The sequence below is a fragment of the Oncorhynchus mykiss genome, chromosome 4 (genome assembly GCF_057628025.1).
Source record: "Oncorhynchus mykiss isolate SJ-2025 chromosome 4, ASM5762802v1, whole genome shotgun sequence".
Lineage (NCBI taxonomy): Eukaryota > Metazoa > Chordata > Actinopteri > Salmoniformes > Salmonidae > Oncorhynchus > Oncorhynchus mykiss.
In genome coordinates this window covers 70,301,116-70,324,988 of record NC_143025.1, presented here as the reverse complement: position 1 = coordinate 70,324,988, position 23,873 = coordinate 70,301,116, and the positions used below count along the sequence as shown (strand labels likewise).

The following is a 23,873-nucleotide window of genomic DNA, read 5'->3' as shown; positions in this document are numbered from 1 at the left end:
GGAAGGGTACCATATGAAGGAGAAGGATGTCTTCCCTGTAACGCACAGCATTGAGATTGCCTGCAGTGACAACAAGCTCAGTCCGATGATGTTGTGACACACCGCCCCAGACCATGACGGACCCTCTACCTCCAAATCGATCCCGCACCAGAGTACAGGCATCGGTGTAACGCTCATTCCTTCGACGATAAACGCGAATTTGACCATCACCCCGGGTGAGACAAAACCTTGACTCGTCAGTGAAGAGCACTTTTTGCCAGTCCTGTCTGGTCCAGCGACAGTGCGTTTGTGCCCATAGGCGACGTTGTTGCCGGTGATGTCTGGTGAGGACAGGCCTACAAACCCTCAGTCCAGCCTCTCTCAGCCTATTGCGGACAGTCTGGGCACTGATGGAGGGATTGTGCGTTCCTGGTGTAACTCAGGCAGTTGTTGTTGCCATCCTGTACCTGTCCCGCAGGTGTGATGTTCGGATGTACCGATCCTGTGCAAGTGTTGTTACATGTGGTCTGCCACTGCGAGGACGATCAGCTGTCCGTCCTGTCTCCTTGTAGCGCTGTCTTAGGCATCTCACAGTACGGACATTGCAATTTATTGCCCTGGCTACATCTGCAGTCCTCATGCCTCCTTGCAGCATGCCTAAGGCACGTTCACGCAGATGAGCAGGGACCCTGGGCATCTTTCTTTTGGTGTTTTTCAAAGTCAGTAGAAAGGCTTCTTTAGTGTCCTAAGTTTTCATAACTGTGACCTCAATTGCCTACCGTCTGTAAGCTGTTAGTGTTCCACAGGTGCATGTTCATTGATTGTTTATGGTTCATTGAACAAGCATGGGAAACAGTGTTTAAACCCTTTACAATGAAGATCTGTGCGGCTATTTGGATTTTTACGAATTATCTTTGAAAGATAGGGCCCTGAAAAAGGGACGTTTCTTTTTTGCTGAGTTTATAAAAAATGCTTTCATGGGTTCGGTTTAGCTGGAATCTGTTGTTTTCACAACTTCAAACTCTGCTTTAATTCCCCCATTGAGATCCCAAATGTGTGTTTCTGTTGATATGGTAATACTCCATGTTGGTTTATTTTACTGTAAAACTATACAAACACAGTCCATAGGAACATGACAAACACCTGAATCAATAAGAATGTATTACTGGTAGGATGATAGGCCCAGTGCTCACCATAGCATGGATGTAAGGTAGGATGGTAGGCCTCCTGCTCACCATGGCATGGATATAAGGTAGAATGATAGGCTCCCTGCTCACCATGGCATGGATGTAAGGTAGGATGGTAGGCCCCCTGCTCACCATGGCATGGATGTAAGGTAGAATGGTAGGCCCCCTGCTCACCATGGCATGGATGTAAGGTAGGATGGTAGGCCCCCTGCTCACCATGGCATGGATGTAAGGTAGAATGGTAGGCCCCCTGCTCACCATGGCATGGATGTAAGGTAGGATGGTAGGCCACCTGCTCACCATGGCATGGATGTAAGGTAGAATGGTAGGCCCCATGCTCACCATGGCATGGATGTATGGTAGGCCCCCTAAGGTCTCTGACCCGAAATTGGCACACAATAAACAACAGGCAGAGGTAACTTCCACATTGAGGCCCCTTGCTAACCTCCACAGATGTGTGTACTTAGGTGTACTGAGCAGAGTCTGGAAGGTGGTGATGGGAAAAGAGACAGAGGCATGCAGCAGTGAACAGGGACATCCAACTCACGCTAAAGTGTCTAACAGAGAGACAGGAGATGCTTTGACATTAAAGTGATGAGTTGCTGTGTACAAGGACATTCAGGATATAAATTACATACAACTTCGGGTCTGTTTGGCATTTCTTGGTGACCTCACAGTCCCACCAAACAGGTTCAGGTCATTCAGACCATTCCTTTGTTTGCTAAAGGTTCTCCAAATGGTATTGTGTGAAGTTGTATTGGTTCTTCATTTAATTTGAATTTTATTTTTTACATTTAACCTTTATTTAACTGGGCAAGTCAGTTAAGAACAAATTCTTATTTACAATGACGGCGTACCAAAAGGCAAAAGGTCTTATAGGACAAAACACGACAAGAGAGACAACACAACACTACATAAAGAGAGACCTAAGACAACAACATGGCAAGGCAGCAACACATGACAACACATCATGGTAGGAACACAACATGACAACAACATAGTAGCAACATAACATGACAACAACATAGTAGCAATATAACATGACAACAACATAGTAGCAACACAACATGACAACAACATAGTAGCAACATAACATGGTAGCAGCACAAAACATGGTACAAACATTATTGGGCACAGACAACAGCACAAAGGGCAAGAAGGTAGAGACAACAATACATCACGCAAAGTAGCCAAACCTGTCAGTAATAGTGTCCATGATTGAGTCTTTGAATGAAGAGATTGAGATAAAACTGTCCAGTTTGAGTGTTTGTTGTAGCTCGTTTCAGTCACTAACTGCAGCAAACTGAAAAGAGGAACGTCCCAGGGATGTGTGTGCTTTGGGGACCTTGAACAGAATGTGACTAGCAGAACGGGTGTTGTATGTGGAGTATGAGGGCTGCAGTAGATATCTCAGATAGGGGGGATTCAGGCCTAAGCGCGTTTTTATAAATAAGCGTCAACCAGTGGGTCTTGCGACGGGTATACAGAGATGACCAGTTTACAGAGGAGTATAGAGTGCAGTGATGTGACCTCTAAGGAGCATTGGTGGCAAATCTGATGGCCGAATGGTAAAGAACACCTAGCCGCTCGAGAGCACTCTTACCTGCCGATCTATAAATTATGTCTCCAAAATCTATCATGTAGAGGTCGACCGATTATGATTTTTCACCGCCGATACCGATGCCGATTATTGGAGGACCAAAAAAAGCCGATCCCGATTAATCGGCCGATTTGTTTTATTTATTTTTATTAATGACAATTACAACAATACTGAATGAACACTTATTTTAACTTAATATAATAAATCAATAAAAATCTAATTAGCCTCAAATAAATAATGAAACATGTTCAATTTGGTTTAAATAATGCAAAAACAAAGTGTTGGAGAAGAAAGTAAAAGTGCAATATGTGCCATGTAAAAAAGCTAACGTTTAAGTTCCTTGCTCAGAACATGAGAACATATGAAAGATGGTGGTTCCTTTTACCATGAGACTTCAATATAGGTTTAAGGTTGTAGTTAATATAGTATTTATAGGACAATTTCTCACTATACGATTTGTATTTCATATACCTTTGACTATTGGATGTTCTTATAGGCACTTTAGTATTGCCAGTGTAACAGTATAGCTTCCGTCCCTCTCCTCGCTCCTACCTGGGCTCGAACCAGGAACACATCGACAACAGCCACCCTCGAAGCAGCGTTACCCATGCAGAGCAAGGTGAACAACAACCCCAAGTCTCAGAGCGAGTGACGTTTGAAACGCTATTAGTGTGCACCCCGCTAACTAGCTAGCCATTTCACATCGGTTACACCGGCCTAATCTCTGGAGTTGATAGGCTTGAAGTCATAAACAGTGCAATGCTTGAAGCACAGCGAAGAGCTGCTGGCAAATACACGAAAGTGCTCTTTGAATGAATGCTTATGAGCCTGCTGGTGCCTACCATCACTCAGTCAGACTGCTCTATCAAATCTGAGACTTAATTATAACATAATAACACACAGAAATACGAGCCTTTGGTCACTAATATGGTCGATTCCAGAAACTATCATTTCGAAAACAAAACGTTTATTATTATCCCATATACCCTGAATCTGCGTGCAATGAACGCAAGAGAAGTGACACAATTTCACCTGGTTAATATTGCCTGCTAACCTGGATCTTTTTTGCTAAATGTGCAGGTTTAAAAATATATACTTCTGTGTATTGATTTTAAGAAAGGCATTGGTGTTTATGGTTAGGTATACGTTGGAGCAACGACAGTCCCTTTTCGCGAATACGCACTGCATCGATTATATGCTATGCAGGACACGCTAGATAAACTAGTAATATCATCAACCATGTGTAGTTTATGAGATTATGATTGATTGATTGTTTTTTATAAGATAAGTTTAATGCTAGCTAGCAACTTACCTTGGCTTCTTGCTGCATTTGCGTAACAGGCAGGCTCCTCGTGGAGTGCAATGAGAGGCAGGTGGTTAGAGCGTTGGACTAGTTAACTGTAAGGTTGCCAGATTGAATCCCCCAAGCTGACAAGGTAAAAATCTGTCGTTCTGCCCCTGAACGAGGCAGTTAACCCACCGTTCCTAGGCCGTCATTGAAAATAAGAATGTGTTCTTAACTGACTTGCCTAGTTAAATAAAGGTGTATATATAAAATAAATAATTAAAAGAAATCGGCCAAATTGGTGTCCCAAAATAACGATTTCCAAATCGGCCCTAATTAAATGGCCATTCCGATTAATCGGTCGACCTCTACTATCATGGGTAGGATAGTCATCTGAATCAGGGTTAATTTGGCAGCTGGGGTGAAAGAAGAGAGATTACGATAGAGGTAACCAAGTTGAGATATAACTTCAGCCTGCAGCTTTGATATGTGCTGAGAGAAGGACAGTGTACTGTTTCTTTGCCTGTTTTCTTTACTTTTCTGCTTAGGTATAAATTCATCCCAAAAGTCAAACATCTCGTGGTCACATTGATATTGCATGGCACAAACAAATGTGTGCAGCCATTCTAACATTTTCCATTTAACCCTTAAGCTAGACACGGAGTTAAATTAAATAGATCAAATGTGGTTACTCCCTGATGTTCTGTCCATATCCTGTGCCCTCGATAACTGAAAAAATAAACTGTGTAACCCATTTGTTTAGTTTTTCTCTAATCTGTTTATCATATGATAGAATTGGAATGCAATAGATAATTCATTTTTCCCCTTCTAAATTTCTCTCAATAACTTGCTTTGTGTGTAAAACCAGGGTCATTCAGCTGATGAAGTCCAGAGTGAATGGAAAATCTCACCAGAGAATGAGCACTAGAGAGCCTTCACTTTATAGCAGGGTTTCCCATACTCGGTCCTGGGCCCCAACCCCCCAGGCGCACGTGGTTTTGCCCTAATAACCAGCTCATCGTCAAGCTGTGATTATTTGAATCAACTGTGTAGTGCTAGGGCAAAAACAAAACATGCACCCAGGGGAGTTTGGGGAACCCTGCTTTACAGTGTTTACGCTCATATCACATATCATAGAATAGAGCAGAGGATCGTGTCTGTCTACCCAAACATGACGTGTCTCTTCTATTCATGGGTGTTTCAATGGACTTGTACACACAACAGTAGATCATGGTTTACAATCCGTTGGATCTATTTTATACAATAAGATAAACAGTTGTTAGTGCTACAGGTACATAACAGCATTCACATAAGTATTCAGACCCTTTGCTATGAGACTCAAAATTGAGCTCCGGTGCATCCTGCTTCCATTGATCATCCTTGAGATGTTTCTACTTCATTGGAGTCCACTTGTGGTAAATTCAATTGATTGGACATGATTTGGAAAGGCACACGCCTGTCTATATAAGGTCCCACAGTTGACAGTGCATGTCAAAGCAAAAACCAAGCCATGAGGTTGAAGGAATATCTGCAGCATTGAAGGTTCCCAAGAACACAGTGGCCTCCATCATTCTTAAATGGATGAAGTTTGGAACCACCAAGACTCTTTTTAAGAGCTGGCCGCCTTGCCAAATTGAGCAATCGGGGGAGAAGGGCCTTGGTCAGGGAGGTGACTAAGAACCCAATGGTCACTCTGGCAGAGCTCTAGGGTTCCTCTGTGGAGATGGGAGAACTTTCCAGAAGGACAACCATCTCTGCAGCACTCTACCAATCAGGCCTTTATGGTAGAGTGACCAGACGGAAGCCACTCCTCAGTAAAAGGCTCATGTCAGCCTGCTTGGAGGTTGCCAAAAGGCACCCAAAGGACTCTCAGACCATGAGAAACACGATTCTCTGGTCTGATGAAACCAAGATTAAACTCTTTGGCCTGAATGCCAATCGTTACGTCTGGAAAAAAACAGGCACTGCTTATCACCTGACCAATACCATCCCTACGGTGAAGTATTGTTTTGGCAGCATCATGCTGTGGGATGTTTTTCAGCAGCAGGGACTGGGAGACTAGTCAGGATCGAGGGAAAGATTAATAGAGCAAAGTACAGAGAGATCCTTGATGAAAACGTGTTCCAGAGCACTTAGGACCTCAGACTGGGGCGAAGCTTCACCTTTCAACAGGACAACGACCCTAAGCACACAGCCCAGACAAAGCAGGAGTGGCTTCGGGACAAGTCTCTGAATGTCCTTGAGTGGCCCAGCCAGAGCCCAGACTTGAACCCGATCAAACATCTCTGGAGAGACTTGAAAATAGCTGTGCAGCGACGTTCCCCATTCAACCTGACAGAGCTTGAGAGGATCTGCTAAAAATAATGGGAGAAACTCCCCAAATACAGGTGTGCCAAGCTTGTAGCGTTGTACCCCAAAAGACTTGCGTCTGTAATTGCTGCCACTGGTTCAAGCCCAGTAAGGGGACAAGGACGTAGAGGAAGCAAAACTGTTAGCAGCACACTGACGTCAGTATTGACAGATAAATACATGTTTGTGAATAACAATGAACTATTGATCAGAATCAATGGAAAGCCTATTAAGGTGGCATGTGCAGACTTCTGGCAATGGCGAAGCTCTAACAAGATGCGTCTGCCTAGCGTCCTCGAACTTTAGAAAACCTTTAAGGCATTTTGACACAGTTTACCTGTTCATTTACAGTGAGTTGGAAGTTAAAACATATATTTTTGCAAAGCCACAGACGAGGCATGGAAAAGTGCCCCCCTCTTACAGCCCTTTTCGGCCTCGACGGATGCTAGCTCGGAAGAAGCACCAGCATGGTTCAGAATGGAGATGGATAAGAGTATAACAAAAATCCAAGAGACACTTTCTGAACGCCTTATCATGATTGATGTGCTGGTTGATAAACTCCACGAAGACCAGAAAGTCACAAAGGTGAGTCACAAAGGTGAGTCACAAAGGTGAAAGTCACCAGGCTACCATCCTGGACATCTGCGAGGACATGGACCAGAAGTACAAGAAGTTGGGAGACATCATTTCTAAGCTCAAGGAGAAATTAGATTATTACAAAAATTTACAAAAGTTTGAGGCTGTGGAGGGAAGAGACACCATCTCTTTTCTACAGGAATTAATTCCCCAAATTCTGGATTTAAACTCTTCCGCGTACCCACTGGAAATCGAGAGGGCCCATCGCACGCTACGGAGGTGGCTGCCTGGCCAGGTTGCACCCAGGGCATTTGTCAATACATTTCTACGGTACCAGGGCGATGTCCGCATCCTCTCTGCTGTCCGAGCAAAGGGAGAGCTCAAGTACGGAGATGCCAGAATCATGATATTTCCTGATATTTATCCCATACTACACAAGAGGAGGATGGCTTTCTCCCCACTGAAGAGGCTTCTGCGGCAGGCTGGCTGCCTGGCATATGGCCTGCGCTACCCGGTGACTTTGTGGATCGAAACCAAGAATGATGAGTGCACATTTGACGCTGTGAAGACAGCTGAAACATACATGAGGAAAGAACTCCCTGACTTGTTCACTCCTACTACATCATGAGGAACTGTCTTTTGAACTTGGATACAGTGTTGTTATCTACCCTTACCACCTGGGGGTGGCCCGTCACTAGTGAAACATGAGGATACCATGAAATTACTCATATGATCGACTGGCTGGCAGGGTTGGCTGGCTAGATGGCTAGCTTGATAATGACTGGCTAGGTAACGTTGGATCATAGCTAATGTTGTCTGCGCTATTAAGCCAGCTCGCTAAGTTTACAAGGGTGTGACTATAGCTATAGCCACACTGTGCCAGATTGTTACATTTTTTCTGTATACTTTTATTTTACGCATAGAGGTCCAATCGGGTTTGGTTAAATAGCTATGTGGCTTTTGACTGGGTTTCAAGCCTAACTATGTTGTTTATATTACTTCAGGGAATTTTAGCTACTAATGTTTGCTAGTTTGTTTATTGTTAGAGATGTATGCTAGCGTTAGTGATACCGAGGCAGGGATAAGCTGCACACCAGCTGGCACTAATATGTGACTGACCGCCTAATTGCCAGCTAGATGATAGCTTTAACATTGTGTATGTGTAAGTATGTACAGTACCAGTCAAAGGTTTGGACACACCTACTCATTCAAGGGTTTTTCTTTATTTTTACTATTTTCTACATTGTACAAGAATAGTGAAGACATCAAAACAATAAAATAACACATATGGAATTTTGTAGTAACCAAAAATAGTAAAAAAATCTAAATATATTTTAGATTCTTCAAAGTAGCCACCCTTTGCCTTGATGACAGCTTTGTACACTCTTGGCATTCTCTCAACCAGCTTCACCTGGAATGCTTTTCCAATTGTCTTGAAGGAGTTCCCACATATGCTGAGCACTTGTTGGCTGATTTTCCTTCACTGTGCGGTTTGACTCATCCAAACTATCTCAATTGGGTGATTGTGGAGGCCACGTCATCTGATGCAGCACTCCATCTCTCTCCTTCTTGGTCAAATAGCCCTTAAACAGCCTGGAGGTGTGTTTTGGGTCATTGTCCTGTTGAAAAACAAATGATAGTCCCACTAAGCGCAAACCAGATAGGATGGCGTAACACTGCAGAATGCTGTGGTAGCAATGCTGGTTAAGTATGCCTTAAATTCTAAATAAATCACTGACAGTGTCACCAGCAAAGCACCCCCACACCATGACACCTCCTCCTCCATGCTTCCCGGTGGGAACCACACATGCAGACTTCATCCATTCACCTACTCTGCGTCTCACAAAGTCACTGCGGTTGTAACCAAAAACCTCAAATTTGGACTCATCAGACTAAATGACAGATTTCCACCAGTCTAATGTCCATTGCTCATGTTTCGTGGCCCAAGAAAGTCTCTTCTTCTTATTGGTGTCCTTTAGTAGTGGTTTCTTTGCAGCAATTTGACCATGATTCACACAGTCTTCTCTGAACAGTTGATGTTGAGATGTGTCTGTTTCTTGAACTCACTTGAACTCTGTGAAGTGTTTATTTGGGTTGCAATTTCTGAGGTGCTGTCAATTGCTGATTTCTAAGACTGGTACCTCTAATGAACTTATCCTCTGCAGCAGCTCTGGGTCTTCCTTAACTGTGGTGGTCCTCATGACAGCCAGTTTCATCATAGCGCTTGATAGTTTTTGCAACTGCACTTGAAGAAACTTTAAAAGTTCTTGAAATTTTCCACATTGATTGACCTTCATGTCTTAAAGTAATGATGGACTGTCGTTTCTCTTTGCTTATTTGAGCTGTTCTTGCCATAATGTGGACTCAGGATGATGGTGATTGGTTAACTAATTATCTCTATTTCATATTTGAAGGATGATAGTTCTCATCTAGTATAGGTTTTCATTTATTCATCGTAGCTTGATAACTTTTTTCCTGTGGTGCTTGGGTGCTTGGGTGTTGTTGACATGGTCATGTGGGGCTAAATAATCCCGTCATTATTGTTGATGACGTTTTCTGCTTTGATTGAAATTGTATTTTGTGACTCGACTGTCAACATTTTCAAATTACAGTGAACAGTTAATGCACTTTTATGTGCTAACTTGTACATATCATTTTGAATGTACCTAATTCGGGCGATGCTATGCATAGCAGATACAGTACATCTAGCTTAAAGACTAGTGTCTAGGGGTATGGGTTTTTAACTCCCTCAGTTGGGGAGGGGGATGAGTGGGTTTGTGGTAGGGTCAGGGTATTAGCCCACGAGATGTTGACTATATTATACTTTCATTTTGTACAATTTGTACATGCTCAACACCATTTTATTTGCATCTCTTTCCCTATTTCTTATTTTCTTTAAAGCTGTCGACACCTAATATGTATACATTTATGATAACTAACATTAGGGGTACTAAATGCCCAGTCAAGCGCAAACGCATTCTGAATTATCTAAAGCAACATAAGGTTGATATAGCTCTTCTTCAGGAGACACGCCTGACTGACTGAGCACGATAAACTGAAAAGAGAGTGGGTGGGTCAAGTGTACTATTCATCTTTCATGTCTCGGGCAAGCGGGTTGGCCATTCTCATTAATAAGCAATGCCTCTTTCAGCTTCAATCTAAGATTAAAGACAAAGGAGGTAGGTTTGTGATCATTCAGGGTTTTATTAATACTGAGACCATTACCATTGTGAATGTGTATGGGCCTTGTAAAACAGGGGTGGGCACACTTTTGCATATGTTTTTGTCCTGCCCTGAACTAGGCAATTATTGGGAAGAATTATTCAGATCTTATCACAGGTCACTGATATGACTGTACCACTAGATCCTTCCCTTATTCTTCTTGGAGATGACTGTTCTACCAGTTAATATTGGTAGCAAAACCAGATTAATTAAATTGGCAGTCATTGCAGTCAATACATGCACAGTGTTTCTATGGAAGAGTGACACTCTGCCAAGCAAGCAAATCAAATCAAATCCATTTTTATTTGTCACATGCGCCGAATACAACAGGTGTAGAGCTTAAAGTGAAATGTTTACTTACAAGCCCTTAACCAACACTGCTGTTTTAAGAAAAATACGTGTAAAGTAAAAAATAAATGTAACAAATAATTAAAGAGCAGCAGTAAAATAACAATAGCAAGGCTTTTTACAGAAGGTACAGAGTCAATGTGCGGGGGCACTAGTTAGTCAAGGTAATTGAGGTGATATGTCTCATCGTTGTCGGTGAATAGGCCTACCACTGTTGTGTCATCAGCAAACTTAATGATGGTGTTGGAGTCATGCCTGGCCATGCAGTCATGAGTGAACAGGGAATACAGAAGGGGACCAAGAATGTGTAGTTACCTACCCTTACCACCTGGGGGCGGCCAGTCAGTAAGTCCAGGATCCAGTTGCAGAGGGAGGTGTTTAGTTCCAGGGTCCTTAGCTTAGTGATGAGCTTTGAGGGCACTATGCTGTTGAACTTCCTGATAAACTCATTCACCATATCGGTATATGTGTCGATATTATTTTCTGAAGCTACTCTGAACATATTCCAGTCCGCGTGATAAAAACAATCTTGAAGTGTGGATTCTGATTGGTCAGACCAGCGTTGAATAGACCTCACCACGGGTGCTTCCTGTTTGAGTTTCTGCTTATAGGAGGGGAGGAGCAAGATGGCATTGTGGTCCGATTTGCTGAATGGAGGGCCTTATATGCATTCTGAAAGGTAGTATAGCAATGGTTGAGGGTTTTAGCAGCGCGAGTCCAACAATCAATATGTTGATAGAATTTCGGGAACCTCTTCCTTGCTTTGTTCAAATTCCCAGCTACAATAAATGCAGCCTCAGGATATGTGGTTTTCAATTTGCATAAGGTCCAGTGAAGTTCTTTGAGGACCTCTGTGGTATCCGCTTGGGGGAGGGGGGGGTATAGACTGTTGTGGCTATTATTGACAAAAATGATCTTGGGAGATAGTACGGTCGCCATTTGATTGTGAGATATTCTAGGTTAGGTGAACAGAAGGACTTGAGTTCCTGTATGCTATCATAGTTACACCATAAGACGTTGATCATAAAACATATACCTCCACCCTTCTGCTTCCCGGAGAGATGTTTGTTCCTGTCAGCGCGATGTACAGAGATCCCAACTGGCTTTACAGAGTCAGACAGTATATCTCGAGAGAGCCATGTTTCCGTGAAGCAGAGTATGTTACAATCCCTGATGTCTCTCTGAAAAGCAACTCTCGCCTTGAGCTCGTCAATTTTATTATCCAGGAATTGGACATTAGCGAGTAAAATAAACTAGCTTATATTTTGGGTTCTAATGGGGTACGACAGTTAAACCAAGATCATGAGGCATTTATAAGTCATAGTCTTCAAAAATCAATATGTACATATCATTCATTTATAAGTCAAAAAATGGACGTAGCAACTGCAGATTGCCCCTTTAAAATAATATTATATCATATTATAGCATTATAATTAAAACAAGTATGCCATAGGCCTAAGTATGTAAATTGACTAACCTGTAGGTACACCCTGTCATGTTGCATTTTACAACTTGTCATGTCTTCCTCTTGTCCTCTGTTTTCTCTGCAGGGATCATGTCAGCCATAGGAAATGGCTATGTTATATACATGACCATCAAACGCAAGACAAAGCTAAGGCCGCCTGAGCTCATGACAGTCAACTTAGCCATATTTGACTTTTGCATATCAGGTAAACCATTCCGCAGTCTCTTCATACAGTATGTCCATGTACAGTGTGTTTCTGTACAGAACAGTGTATGGTGGATTAGTCCTGTGTAGTCTGTGTATTTCAATTCCGAACAGCATGTATATGAACAATGGTAGCGCTGCGTTAACATTTACTCATGTACTGTACATCCTGACACATGGGAATGGTTGTCATGGTTGGAAGAAGATGAAGTGGTGGAATATAATGACAAGAAAGCGAGAGAGTGAGGGAGAGAGAGAGAGAGAGAGAGAGAGAGAGAGAGAGAGAGAGAGAGAGAGAGAGAGAGAATCACCGAGTTGCTTTAAAGTCATAACTTTTTAGGCATGTTTGGTAACTCACCCTGAAATATGCTAAATTGTGGCTTAATCTGGAATTAGTCCTTTATCGCCATCGTTTGGATATTAGAGGAACAGCATCACGTCAAAAGAACTCACCTCTAATGACTCTACCTGGCATGTTGATCACAATATATCGATAGACCAGGCCTTTGATGTACAAGAGGTTTAGTTCCACTGTAAGCAGTCATCTCAGTTAAGAAATGTTGTTTTAAAAATCCCCTTTATCTGAGAATATTCTAGTTTCTCAAAGAGTCCCTGTGACCCAGCCAGAAGCAGAATTCACAACAGTATGTCTCAGTCTCAGAACAATCTCTGGCCAGCTCTCTCTGTGTCTCATACAACCACGAGATGCTCACTTGTTTATCTGTTTATTTCTTGGTCTCTGGGCCAACTATGTCTCTCTGTATGAGACGCCTGCATTGCTCTCTAGGACTTGAGCCAACGTCCACAGCAGACAACAAGCATGATCTATTTGTGTCTGCCAGCTTTGCCTGCATCTTGGGAATGTCACTCAGATGTTGGAGGTCCAAATGAAAAGAGGGCCAGAATATTTCGTAGCCATTTTACCATAATACTGTAGGAGTCATAAAGTGAGAGAAAGAGTATTTTATTAACTACGAGGGTTGGTGGAGAGTGCAGTGTGTGTACGTCAACATGTATATAGAGACAGGGTCATAACTGTGCTCTCTGAACCTCTGTGGCGTCAGACCGGTGAGGATGCCACTTTCTCCTCACACGATATAAACACTATTTATGATCACCTCTTCTGTCCCATGCTATGCCTCAGGATTGTAACTTTACTGCATCTGTTATCATTGTGGGTTTTGAAGAAACAGCACTTCTGTTATGTGAAGTGGATGAAGAGGATGGTTTTTCATTTGAATTCTCATGCATTTTAAGGCCTACATTACTATGTTACTGTACATGTATACTATATATTCTCATGCCTTTACAGCACACACGGCTCATTTGAGGTGGTTAACAACTGTGTGTGTTTGGTCTTGAAGTCACAGGGAAGCCGTTCTTTGTGGCGTCCAGTTTCTCCCACCGCTGGCTGTTTGGCTGGGAGGGCTGTCGTTTCTATGGCTGGGCTGGCTTCTTCTTCGGTGTTGGCAGCCTCATCACCATGACCGTAGTCAGCCTAGACAGATACCTCAAGATCTGCCACCTCAGATACGGTACAGTGGGCTATGTTCTCAGTTTGTGTTTTGGTTTACAGCAGGGGTGTCAAACTACATTTTGCCCCGCTGGTCGCATTCGGTCTTCAATGGTGTCCGTAGGGCTGCACTGAAGATCACTTACATTTCCTTGCCGAGCAAAGAATTAGCAAAGAATATCCTCTAACAAATAAATGACTAACAGAGAAATGCTTACTTACGGGTCCTTCCCAATAATGCAGAGAGAAAGAAAATATAGAAATGATAGAAAAGTAAAACATATAATAAAATAAGTAATAATAAGTACACAATGAGTAATGATAACATGGCTATGTACACAGGGTACCAGTACCGAGTCGAAGTGCAGGGGTACGAGGTAATTGAGGCAGATATGTAACAAAAAACTAGGAATAAAGTGACAGATCTTAAACAGTAGCAGCAGCGTATGTGATGGGTAAAAAAATGTGTGTGGTCAATGCAGAGTCTGGATAGCTATTCGTTAACTCTACCTAACTACACTGAACAAAAATAAACATGCCACATGCAACAATTTAGTTACACTTCATATAAGGAAATCAGTCAATTGAACTAAATTCATTAGGCCCTAATCTATGGATTTCACATGACTGGGAATACAGATATGCATCTGTTGGTCACAGATACCTTTAAAAAAAGCTAGGGGCGTGGATCAGAAAACCAGTCAGTATCTGGTGTGACCATTTGCCTCATGCAGCGAGACACTTCTTCATTGCATAGAGTTGATTGTGGCCTGTGGAATGTTGTCCCACTCCTCTTCAATGGCTGTGCGAAGTTGCTGGTTATTGGCGGAAACTGGAACGCGGTGCTGTGCATGTCGATCCAGAGCATCCCAAACAGGCTCAGTGGTGGACATGTCTGGTGTGTATGCAGGCCATGGAAGATCTGGGACATTTTCAGCTTCCATGAATTGTGTGCAGATCCTTGCGACATGGGTCTGAGCATTATCATGCTGAAACATGACGTGATGGCGGATGAATGGCACGACAATGGGCCTCAGGATCTCGTGACTTAAAGCTCTCGACCCGCTCCACTACAGCCTTGTCGATGTGAATGGGTGCATGCTCATCTCTCCGTTTCCTGTAGTCCACAATCAGCTCCTTTGTCTTGCTGACGTTGAGGGAGAGGTTGTTGTCCTGGCACCACACTGCCAGGTCTCTGACCTCCTCCCTATAGGCTGTCTCGTTGTTGTCGGAAATCAGGCTAACTTAATGATGGTGTTGGAGTCGTGCTCTACAACGCAGTAGCGAGTTAACAGGGAATACAGGAAGGTGTCTAAGCATGCAACTCTGAAGGGCTCCCATGTTAAGGGTCAGCGTTGCGAATGTGTTGTTGCCTACCCTCACCACCTGGGGCCGTCCCGTCAGAAAGTCCAGGATCCAGTTGCAGAGGGAGGTGTTCAGTCCCAGGGTCCTTAGCTTACTGTTAGCTTGGAGGGCACTATGGTGTTGAACGCTGAGTTGTAGTCAATTAACAGCGTTCTCACATAGTGGGAAAGGGCAGTGTGGAGTGCAATAGAGATTGTGTAATCTGTGGATCTGTTTGGGCGGCACAGTGTATCATCTAATTGTTTTTAAAAAAAAAAAGATACTTCCTGACTGTCTAGCTTTCAATTCAGTGATTATTAGCGAGCTAGACACAGCCAAGAAACTTTAGGAATGTACTGTAGGTCCCTTATCATTTCTACACAGTTTTGATTTAGTAATTTTAAAGTATAAAAAAACTTTACAAGTTGTATTTGTTTTACTTAAACCACCCGGGAGCCGGATTGGACCCGGGGCGTATGTTTGACACCCCTGTTTACAGTAACACAAGACCTTTAGAATAATTAATAATTAGAACTTTTTCATTAATAAGTTAATTGAAATTATGAGCTGTGATATCTTTATTATTATTATTACACTTTATTATTATGATGAACCAATTCATTATCAATCATTCTGCCCATAAATGTACCCACAGGAACGTGGCTAAAGAGGCAACATGCTTTCCTGAGTATGGTGTTTGTGTGGCTGTATGCAGGCTTCTGGGCCACCATGCCCCTGGTGGGCTGGGGCAGCTATGCTCCCGAGCCCTTTGGCACTTCCTGCACTCTGGACTGGTGGCTGGCCCAGGCTTCCGTGGCGGGCCAGAGCTTCGTCATTGCAATCCTCTTCTTCTGTCTTATCTTCCCCACCGGCATCATCGTTTTCTCCTACGTCATGATCATCTTCAAGGTGAAGTCCTCAGCCAAGGAAATCTCCCACTTTGACACCAGGAACAAGAACAGCCATAATCTGGAGATGAAACTGACCAAGGTGTGTGTGTGTGTGTGTGTGTGTCAGAGCCCTGAACAGACATGAATTTTAAGCCCGAGCCCTACCTATGCCTGCAACGTCCAGGCTCTACCCTACCCAGGCCCGATTGCTTCTGCCAAATTTAAGGCCCTGCCCGAAACTCAAAATCAGAAATAACATCCTCCGTTAGTAAATCAATTAGCTGCTCCTCTCTGTCTGTCACTCGCTTCCTGAGCGCTGCTCACTCTGCATGCTCTCTGCTCATGACGAATCTGAGTCTGTGAGTATCCATAGCAACGGCTCCACTTGGGCTCCTCTGCTCACTCTAAACTCTGACAAAACTCAAACTCCTGTCTTATATTTGAAAAATAACTTCTGACACAATGTTATGATCTTAGTTAGATATGACTGTACTGCTCAGCTTCAAAATGTTAGCGATCAATTTATGGATACCCAAACCCTGCCTGTACCCTAGTTATTGAGGAATAAACAGGCCCTACCCGGCCCTAACCCGATGTATAATGTCAGGGCCCGTCGGGCTCGAGTCGGTTAGCAGAGCTCTTGTGTGTGTGTGTGGGCGTGTGGGCACGGAACCTCACCTCAGAGATACTTTAACTATTGTGAGACTGACCAGTGATGTGGTTCTACTTGTGTCCTCCAGGTGGCGATGCTGATCTGCGCTGGTTTCTTGATAGCGTGGATCCCTTATGCAGTGGTCTCAGTGGTGTCTGCGTTTGGCGAGCCCGACTCAGTGCCTATCTCGGTCTCTGTGATCCCCACTCTGCTTGCTAAGTCCTCTGCCATGTACAACCCCATCATCTACCAGGTCATCGACCTGAAACACTCCTGCGCTAAATCCTCCTGTTTTCAAGTTCTGAAGAAGCGCACACATTTAAAAAAGTCAAGGTATGGAGTAGTATTCATTTCATGGCTTTCTCTTCTACTTTCTATTCCCCTGGATTGACAGTTACAACTGTACCGACCTAGTTTAACATTTACCTTGTTTAATGGCTTGCTAGAGTTAAAACAATCATATTTCAACGTTTTCCCAAACAGCTTGCTAGATCTAGAGTTGAAGGTAGACTCAGCTAAATGACGTTGCCACGAGCAGCATCGCAGATACTAAGATGAGCAAGATACAAGACTTTGCTCTCACACAGTCATACATAATATCTGCTCATGTGCACGGGTTCGCTTCACGCTGTTCACAGCGTGGTATTCAGGGTACCAAAACAGCGGAGAAGTTGAGCCTCATGCTTCAATGCTCTTAGTTGTTGTGGAAATTGACCCACGATGCTGTTTACTTTCTGCATGTACGTCATATCACCGCTATACCTTAAAAATTGCATAGTTTTCAATGCAACATTTCTAACTTATGAAACTTTTCTCCCATTGTATCTTCCACAGGTTTTACACAATTTCTGGCTCGCTTAAAGTCAGTCCGTCCAGTAATGAGGCTCACATTGAAATGTGAGAGAAAAACAGTGGTAATCTCCTATGATTTGACACCTGTCCAATCACAACCCTGCTATCATCTGCAAAGATATTGACCACCGCTCATCACCCAAACCTACTGTACGCTACCCAGCCTTGCTGTATCTATGTTCCTGCTTCAAACAGCTCTCTGTACTCTCCTACCTCACGTCCCTCTGTGTTTACAGCTCAAGGCTGTTGTCAAGATGTATTTTTACACTTTGTACAGATTGTGTATTGTGACACCTGTGACATGCATATTTAAACTTTAACTTTGATGTGCTCCTGTAAGATCTAAAGTGTTGTTAAGAACGAGGTATGATATACAGATGTTGGATCTTAATTTGACCAGTTTTGTTGCAGGAGTAAAATAATCCTGCCACAGGAGGAGGACTATTTGATTATTCCCCAAAAAAGTTATAATTTCTAACAGGAAAATAGTTCTGATAGGCTACAGTTTAGGTGTGAGATATAGTGATAGAAAGAGAAACTGCAGGTTTTCAGGGACATTATGCTACTACTAGGACAAAAAATGTTCTGTGGAGCAAAGTGATCAAATTAAGATACCATATCTGTACAGAGTGCTGGAGAGACTGTGGTGTGGATGTTGGGGTTAAGTGTTAATCACTGCTTCGGGCAGGTTTGACCGTAGCAGCACTTTTCATCAACGGTCAAAGTCATCATGATTCTTAGTGTCACTGGATACATGTTTAGAGACGTCATTGACATCACAAAACAAAATACTATTTTAGCTCATGCACAAACTGCACGCTCCACTGTGAGGTAGCCACCAGCGCATGTTAATTGGACCAAATATCAAGTCACAGCGCAACAATGTCTGTTAAGAGTATAGGCTATGTGGTACAGCACTATGCTCCTGTCATCGTTATCCATTCTGTATAAGCAGATGTTAGCCTTTACGTCTCATATACAAGACATTAAGAACACCTTCCTAATATTGAGTTGCACCCTTCCTTTTACCCTCAGAACAGCCTCAATTTGTCGGGGCATGGCTTCGACAAGGTGTCAAAAGCGTTCGACAGGAATGCTGGCCCATGTTGACTCCATTGCTTCCCAAAGTTGTGTCAAGTTGGCTGGATGTCCTTTGGGTGGAGGACCATTTTTGTTATGCACCGTAAAATGTTGAGCGTGAAAAATCAAGCTGCGATGCAATTCTTGACACAAACCTGTGCGCCTGGAACCTACTACCATACCCTGTTCAAAGGCACTTCAATATTTTGTCTTGCACTTTCACCCTCTAAAATGACACACATACACAATCCATGTCTTAAGGCTTAAAAATCCTTCTTTAACCTAGATCCTCACCTTCATCTACAGGGATTGAAGTGGGTTTAACAGTTGACAGCTATAAGGGATCATAGCTTCCACCTGGATTCACCTGGTCAGTCTTTGTCATGGAAAGAGCAGGTGTTCTGAATGCTGTGTACACTCAGTTTATGTTGATTTGACAAAACACAATTGAATACAAATCCACATGATCAGAAAGAATAAGACAACCAGAAATGTGTTTTTTGCTTTTATACCTCTCAATTACTAATTTAATTAAAGTAATTAACTTAATTAAAGTAAGTTGAGGTGCTATTAAGATCAAAGTCAGTTTTCAAAGTCAGTAACATGTTTTTTTTTAAAGTATTTATACTGTGTGTGCTTGTGTATGGAGTCCAGGCTTTGAGTTATATGCAAGAAAACAATCTTTAGAAATGCATAAACATTCAGTGCAAATAATTATCCTATTGGTTATTACAACTGTCATATTGTCTATTATTGTATTTTAAATCTTTCATCTTTACTCTAACTGAGGGTGTCCGCATTCAACACACTGAAAAAAACAAAAGAGGCCCTAGACTCGCTGACCTCCTTAGAACAATAGAAAGGCAGAAGGATCAACACACCTGCACTCAGCCTAAGGTCCTAACATTGGCAAGAACAATCAACAATCTTTATTTGACAGGATTTATTCAAAATCATACAACAGGTGGGTCTAATCCTGAATGCTGATTGGAAAACCCCATTCCAGTTTGCGTCTATTCCACAAGTTACCACCAGCTAAATCTATGACGTTAAAATGCCTATTTACTCTATTCCATCTGATGGTGCAATCCACTGTCTCATCAGCCCAGCCAGGCAATTTATAAACGTGATCTCCACTATAAAAAGCATCTAGACATTATCTCCTATTTCTTTTAGACTAACATTTTGTTTTCAACAGCGGAGATTTGTATAAACCTTGCTGTCTGTCTCTCCGACATTTACAACATTGCTTCAATATTCAAATTCGATCTCCAGCAGATGTCAGGAGTTGGGACGAGACAGGCAGGCAACTTTTCTCAGCCAATCGAAGTCATGAATCGGCATAATTTTTATGGATATATACAAAGAACTAACAATAGAAAACAGGTCAAACGAAACATTTGCAGTCTCTCTAGCTGCAGTTTGAAGTTATTCTGCTGGCTGTGTTGTTGGCTCGCTCCTCTGAACAACAGTTTCCTGATGAGAGAGCACATTTTCTATGCCAGGCGAAATCGCGCCTCATTAGCTCATTGTTATGGATGTATCCGATTAAATGTCTCTAGAAAACATAAAAAAAGGCAAATGCAGCTACTGTTGTTATTCTAGCTGCACTGTTTGACGTGACTGTAAGTTAGCCATAGTTGGATATCTAGAAAGCAAGGGATGAGTACGTTGCCAGCCAGTATGGCAATGGAACATTTAGAACAAACGACTGGGCCGCATCCATAGATACAGAACAAAAAGACTGAACGACTGGGTCGCGTCTCTGTCAACTGAACCGATAGCACGAATGACCAGATGGCTTGGGTAGCAACTCTAGATTTGTGTCGGCACTATGTCTTGTGGAAGGATGAAATAGTATGAATAAATGTATCAAAATAATGTTTTTAGTGAAAATATGTCAATCATTATTTGAATATGTTGGTTACCCGTTGTATAAAAGTGATAATGCCCTTGAAGCCAGTGTTTGGAGGATTTATTGGCACGGTTTACCGGCCATCAACTTACAACACCCGTGCCAATATATTCTCCAAACACCGGCTTCAAGGGCATTATCACTTAAACAATATCTCCTTTCTCAGTGTCTTACTGGATCTGTGTTTTTGTTGTTTGTATGATTTTCAGTATGTACTCTTTCATTGCCTTGCTAATCATTTGATTTGATTTGTTTATTATTTTATTGTGTAAAGTTGTGAATGACAGTATTAGGAGAGCTTATTGATATCAAATGTTCTGTAATGTTATGCATTTTTTTTCTCAATTTTTGAGATTTGCATCTGTACAAAATGTATGTCAACTAAGAGGTTAATATTGATGTCAAATAGGTAGTAGTCAACTGTAATGCTTACCTGTCATCACATCTTGCTTATGTACAAAATTATGAATGAGGAAGGAGATAGCTAATATGGTGTCTTTATTTGATCTCAGGTATAGGTTAAGACAAGGTGTAATCTTTTTCCTTGGTGGGCTGTCTGTATGTCTCCACATCACAGTATTAATCTCACTACGTTATCTGCCTCTGTTGGGTTTCTTAAAGGGGTTTAAGGATGATGCACTAGTGTACTTCAACAGGGTTTGATTGTGTCTCAGAAAAGAAGGCGGCTCTACAGGTGTAGGATCTTAATTTGAGACAGTTTGCCGCAGCAGGAAAGTAATTATTCAACAGGAGAACATTTTAATTATTTTGTGGATTATATATATATTTTTTTTAATTTCAAAGTGGAAATTACAAACTTCAGATGGCTTTTTTAATTTCCTGCAGCAGTGTGATCAAATTAAGATCCTACATCTGTCATTCATTGCATTTTCCTAACTAAATCACTGAAAGTGTTTTGTTTTAATGTTTTATCATGAAGAACATCATCTGAAGAAGCAAGTACTGTGGTCCAGGAGGATTATGTCACATTGCTTATTATCATATGTATTTCCTAAAAGCATACAGTAACTGTATTAATTTATACTACCTGTAGTTTGCTTTCAAGTACCACATGTCACACCTTATACTTCATTCCACATTCTTTGAGGAATTCGTCTTTGTCCCTTTATTTTGTAAAGAAAAAGTACAGCATTCCATAGCCATTGCAAATCTGTTGTGTTGAATAATGATAAGTGCAATAAAAGGTGCAGTTATGCACATATATTTAGATGATATAGATGTTTTATTTATGTTTGATAGGGCATCCTCATGAGGCATCCAACACCCTCATGAGGAGAGAATAGAATGGTACACAAATAGTCTGACTCCCATGTTGATACACACTTCATTTAGAGTCACCTAACACTTAACTCAGAGTCACATAACACTTCTACTCGAAAGTCTGATTCAATCATCATGACTTACATGCACAATACCCTACAATAAATTGATCCTAAAATGTAAGATATCTATATAATATTCATGTGAAGCAAATATGTATATTTTAATATTTTCTACAGAATTTCAACTGAACATTTCCATGCCTTTGAGCAAGCATGGCCTAAACATTATATTGCTGTATTTAGTTGCTGACAATGGCACTTAACAGCAAACCATTTTATTTAATTTGGCAAAGGCTCAAGATCTTGCTGTAGAAATGGATATCCAGTACCAAGATTGCAGATTTTCCTCAATTTTAACTGCATGCTTACAGTGCATTTGGTAAGTATTCAGACCCCTTGCCTTTTTTCACATTTTGTTACGTTACAGCCTAATTTTAAAATTGATTAAATCGTTTTTCCCCCTCATCAATCTCCACACAATACCCCATAATGACAAAGCAAAAACAGGTTTTTAGACATTTTTTCAAAAGTATTTAAAAAATAACTGAAATATCACATTTACTTAAGTATTCAGACCCTATACTCAGTACTTTGTTGAAACACCTTTGGCAGGGTTTTCAGACTTGTATCTTGTTGGGTATGATGCTACAAGCTTGGCACACCTGTATTTGGTGAGTTTCTCTCATTTTTCTCTGCAGATCCTCTCAAGCTCTGTCAGGTTTGATGGGGACACTGCTCAGATACTTTCAGGTATCTCCAGAGATGTTCGATCGGGTTCATGTCTGGGCTCTGGTTGAGCCACTCAAGGACATTCAGACACTTGTACCTACAGTTGAAGTCGGAAGTTTACATTCACCTTAGCCAAATACATTTAAAATCAGTTTTTCACAATTCCTGACATTTAATCCTAGTAAAAATTCCCTGTCTTAGGTCAGTTAGGATCACCACTTTATTTTAAGAATGTGAAATGTCAGAAAAGTAGTAGAGAGAATGATTTATTTCAGCTTTTATTTATTTCATCACATTCCCAGTGGGTCAGAAGTTTACATACACTCAATTAGTATTTGGTAGTATTGCCTTTAAATTGTTTAACTTGGGTCAAACGTTTCAGGTAGCCTTCACACAAGCTTCCCACAATAAGTTGGGAGAATTTTGGCCCATTGGCCCATCCTGACAGAGCTGGTGTAACTGAGTCAGGTTTGTAGGCCTCCTTGCTCGCACATGCTTTTAAAGTTCTGCCCACACATTTTCTATAGGATTGAGGTCAGGGCGTTATGATGGCCACTCCAATACCTTGACTTTGTTGTCCTTAAGCCATTTTGCCACAACTTTCGAAGCATGATTGTCCATTTGGAAGATCATTTTGCGACCAAGCTTTAACTTCCTGACTGATGTCTTGAGGTTTTGCTTCAATATATGCACATAATTTTACTCCCTCATGATGCCATCTATTTTGTGAAGTGAACCAGTCCCTCCTGCAGCAAAGCATCCCCACAAACATATCTCCAAACATAACAATGGTCATTATGGCCAAACAGTTATATTTTTGTTTCATCAGACCAGAGTACATTTCTCCAAAATTACAATCTCTGCCCCCATGTGCAGTTGCCAACCATAGTCTGGCTTTTTTATGGCGGTTTTGGAGCAGTGGCTTCTTTTTATGGATCAGCTTAATATTGCGGAAAGAATGTTGCTTCCATCAATGTAATTGCCTACATCATTTCCAATCCCCCATATATTTTGTGGGTAAATATATATATCCATACACGCATGCATACATATACACATATATACAAACACATACCTATATAAACATACATACTTTTTTAAAAGAATATACCTTTATTATTATTCCCCTCAAACCCTACCGCCGATCCCCCAATTGGAGTAAACTAATAAACCCTTCTGCTTCTACCTTCAATCCATACATCTTATACACATTCTACAGACACAGTCTACTTTACAATAGTTCTCTCTTGTTTGTTCTTAGTCCTTCCTCTATTTCTGATGTCCATCCAGTTTGATTTCTATTTGTAACTGTGCTATTTCACAAAAAGTTCTGAACCTAT

The 23,873-nt window shown here is 41.7% G+C and overlaps 1 protein-coding gene across 1 annotated transcript in view; it reads left to right on the top strand.

Moving 5' to 3' along the window:
* The window catches only part of LOC110522287 (opsin-5-like), a 47,133-nt gene extending 25,442 nt beyond the window's left edge, over nt 1–21,691 (top strand). Inside the window, exons 3-7 of the mRNA XM_021600551.3 lie at nt 12,097–12,216; nt 13,580–13,750; nt 15,728–16,062; nt 16,703–16,947; nt 17,449–21,691. Of these exons, the coding sequence (XP_021456226.1) occupies nt 12,097–12,216; nt 13,580–13,750; nt 15,728–16,062; nt 16,703–16,947; nt 17,449–17,515 (938 nt within the window). The 3' untranslated portion in view covers nt 17,516–21,691. The remainder of the gene's footprint in view (nt 1–12,096; nt 12,217–13,579; nt 13,751–15,727; nt 16,063–16,702; nt 16,948–17,448) is intronic.
* The last annotated feature ends 2,182 nt before the right edge of the window (nt 21,692–23,873 follow it).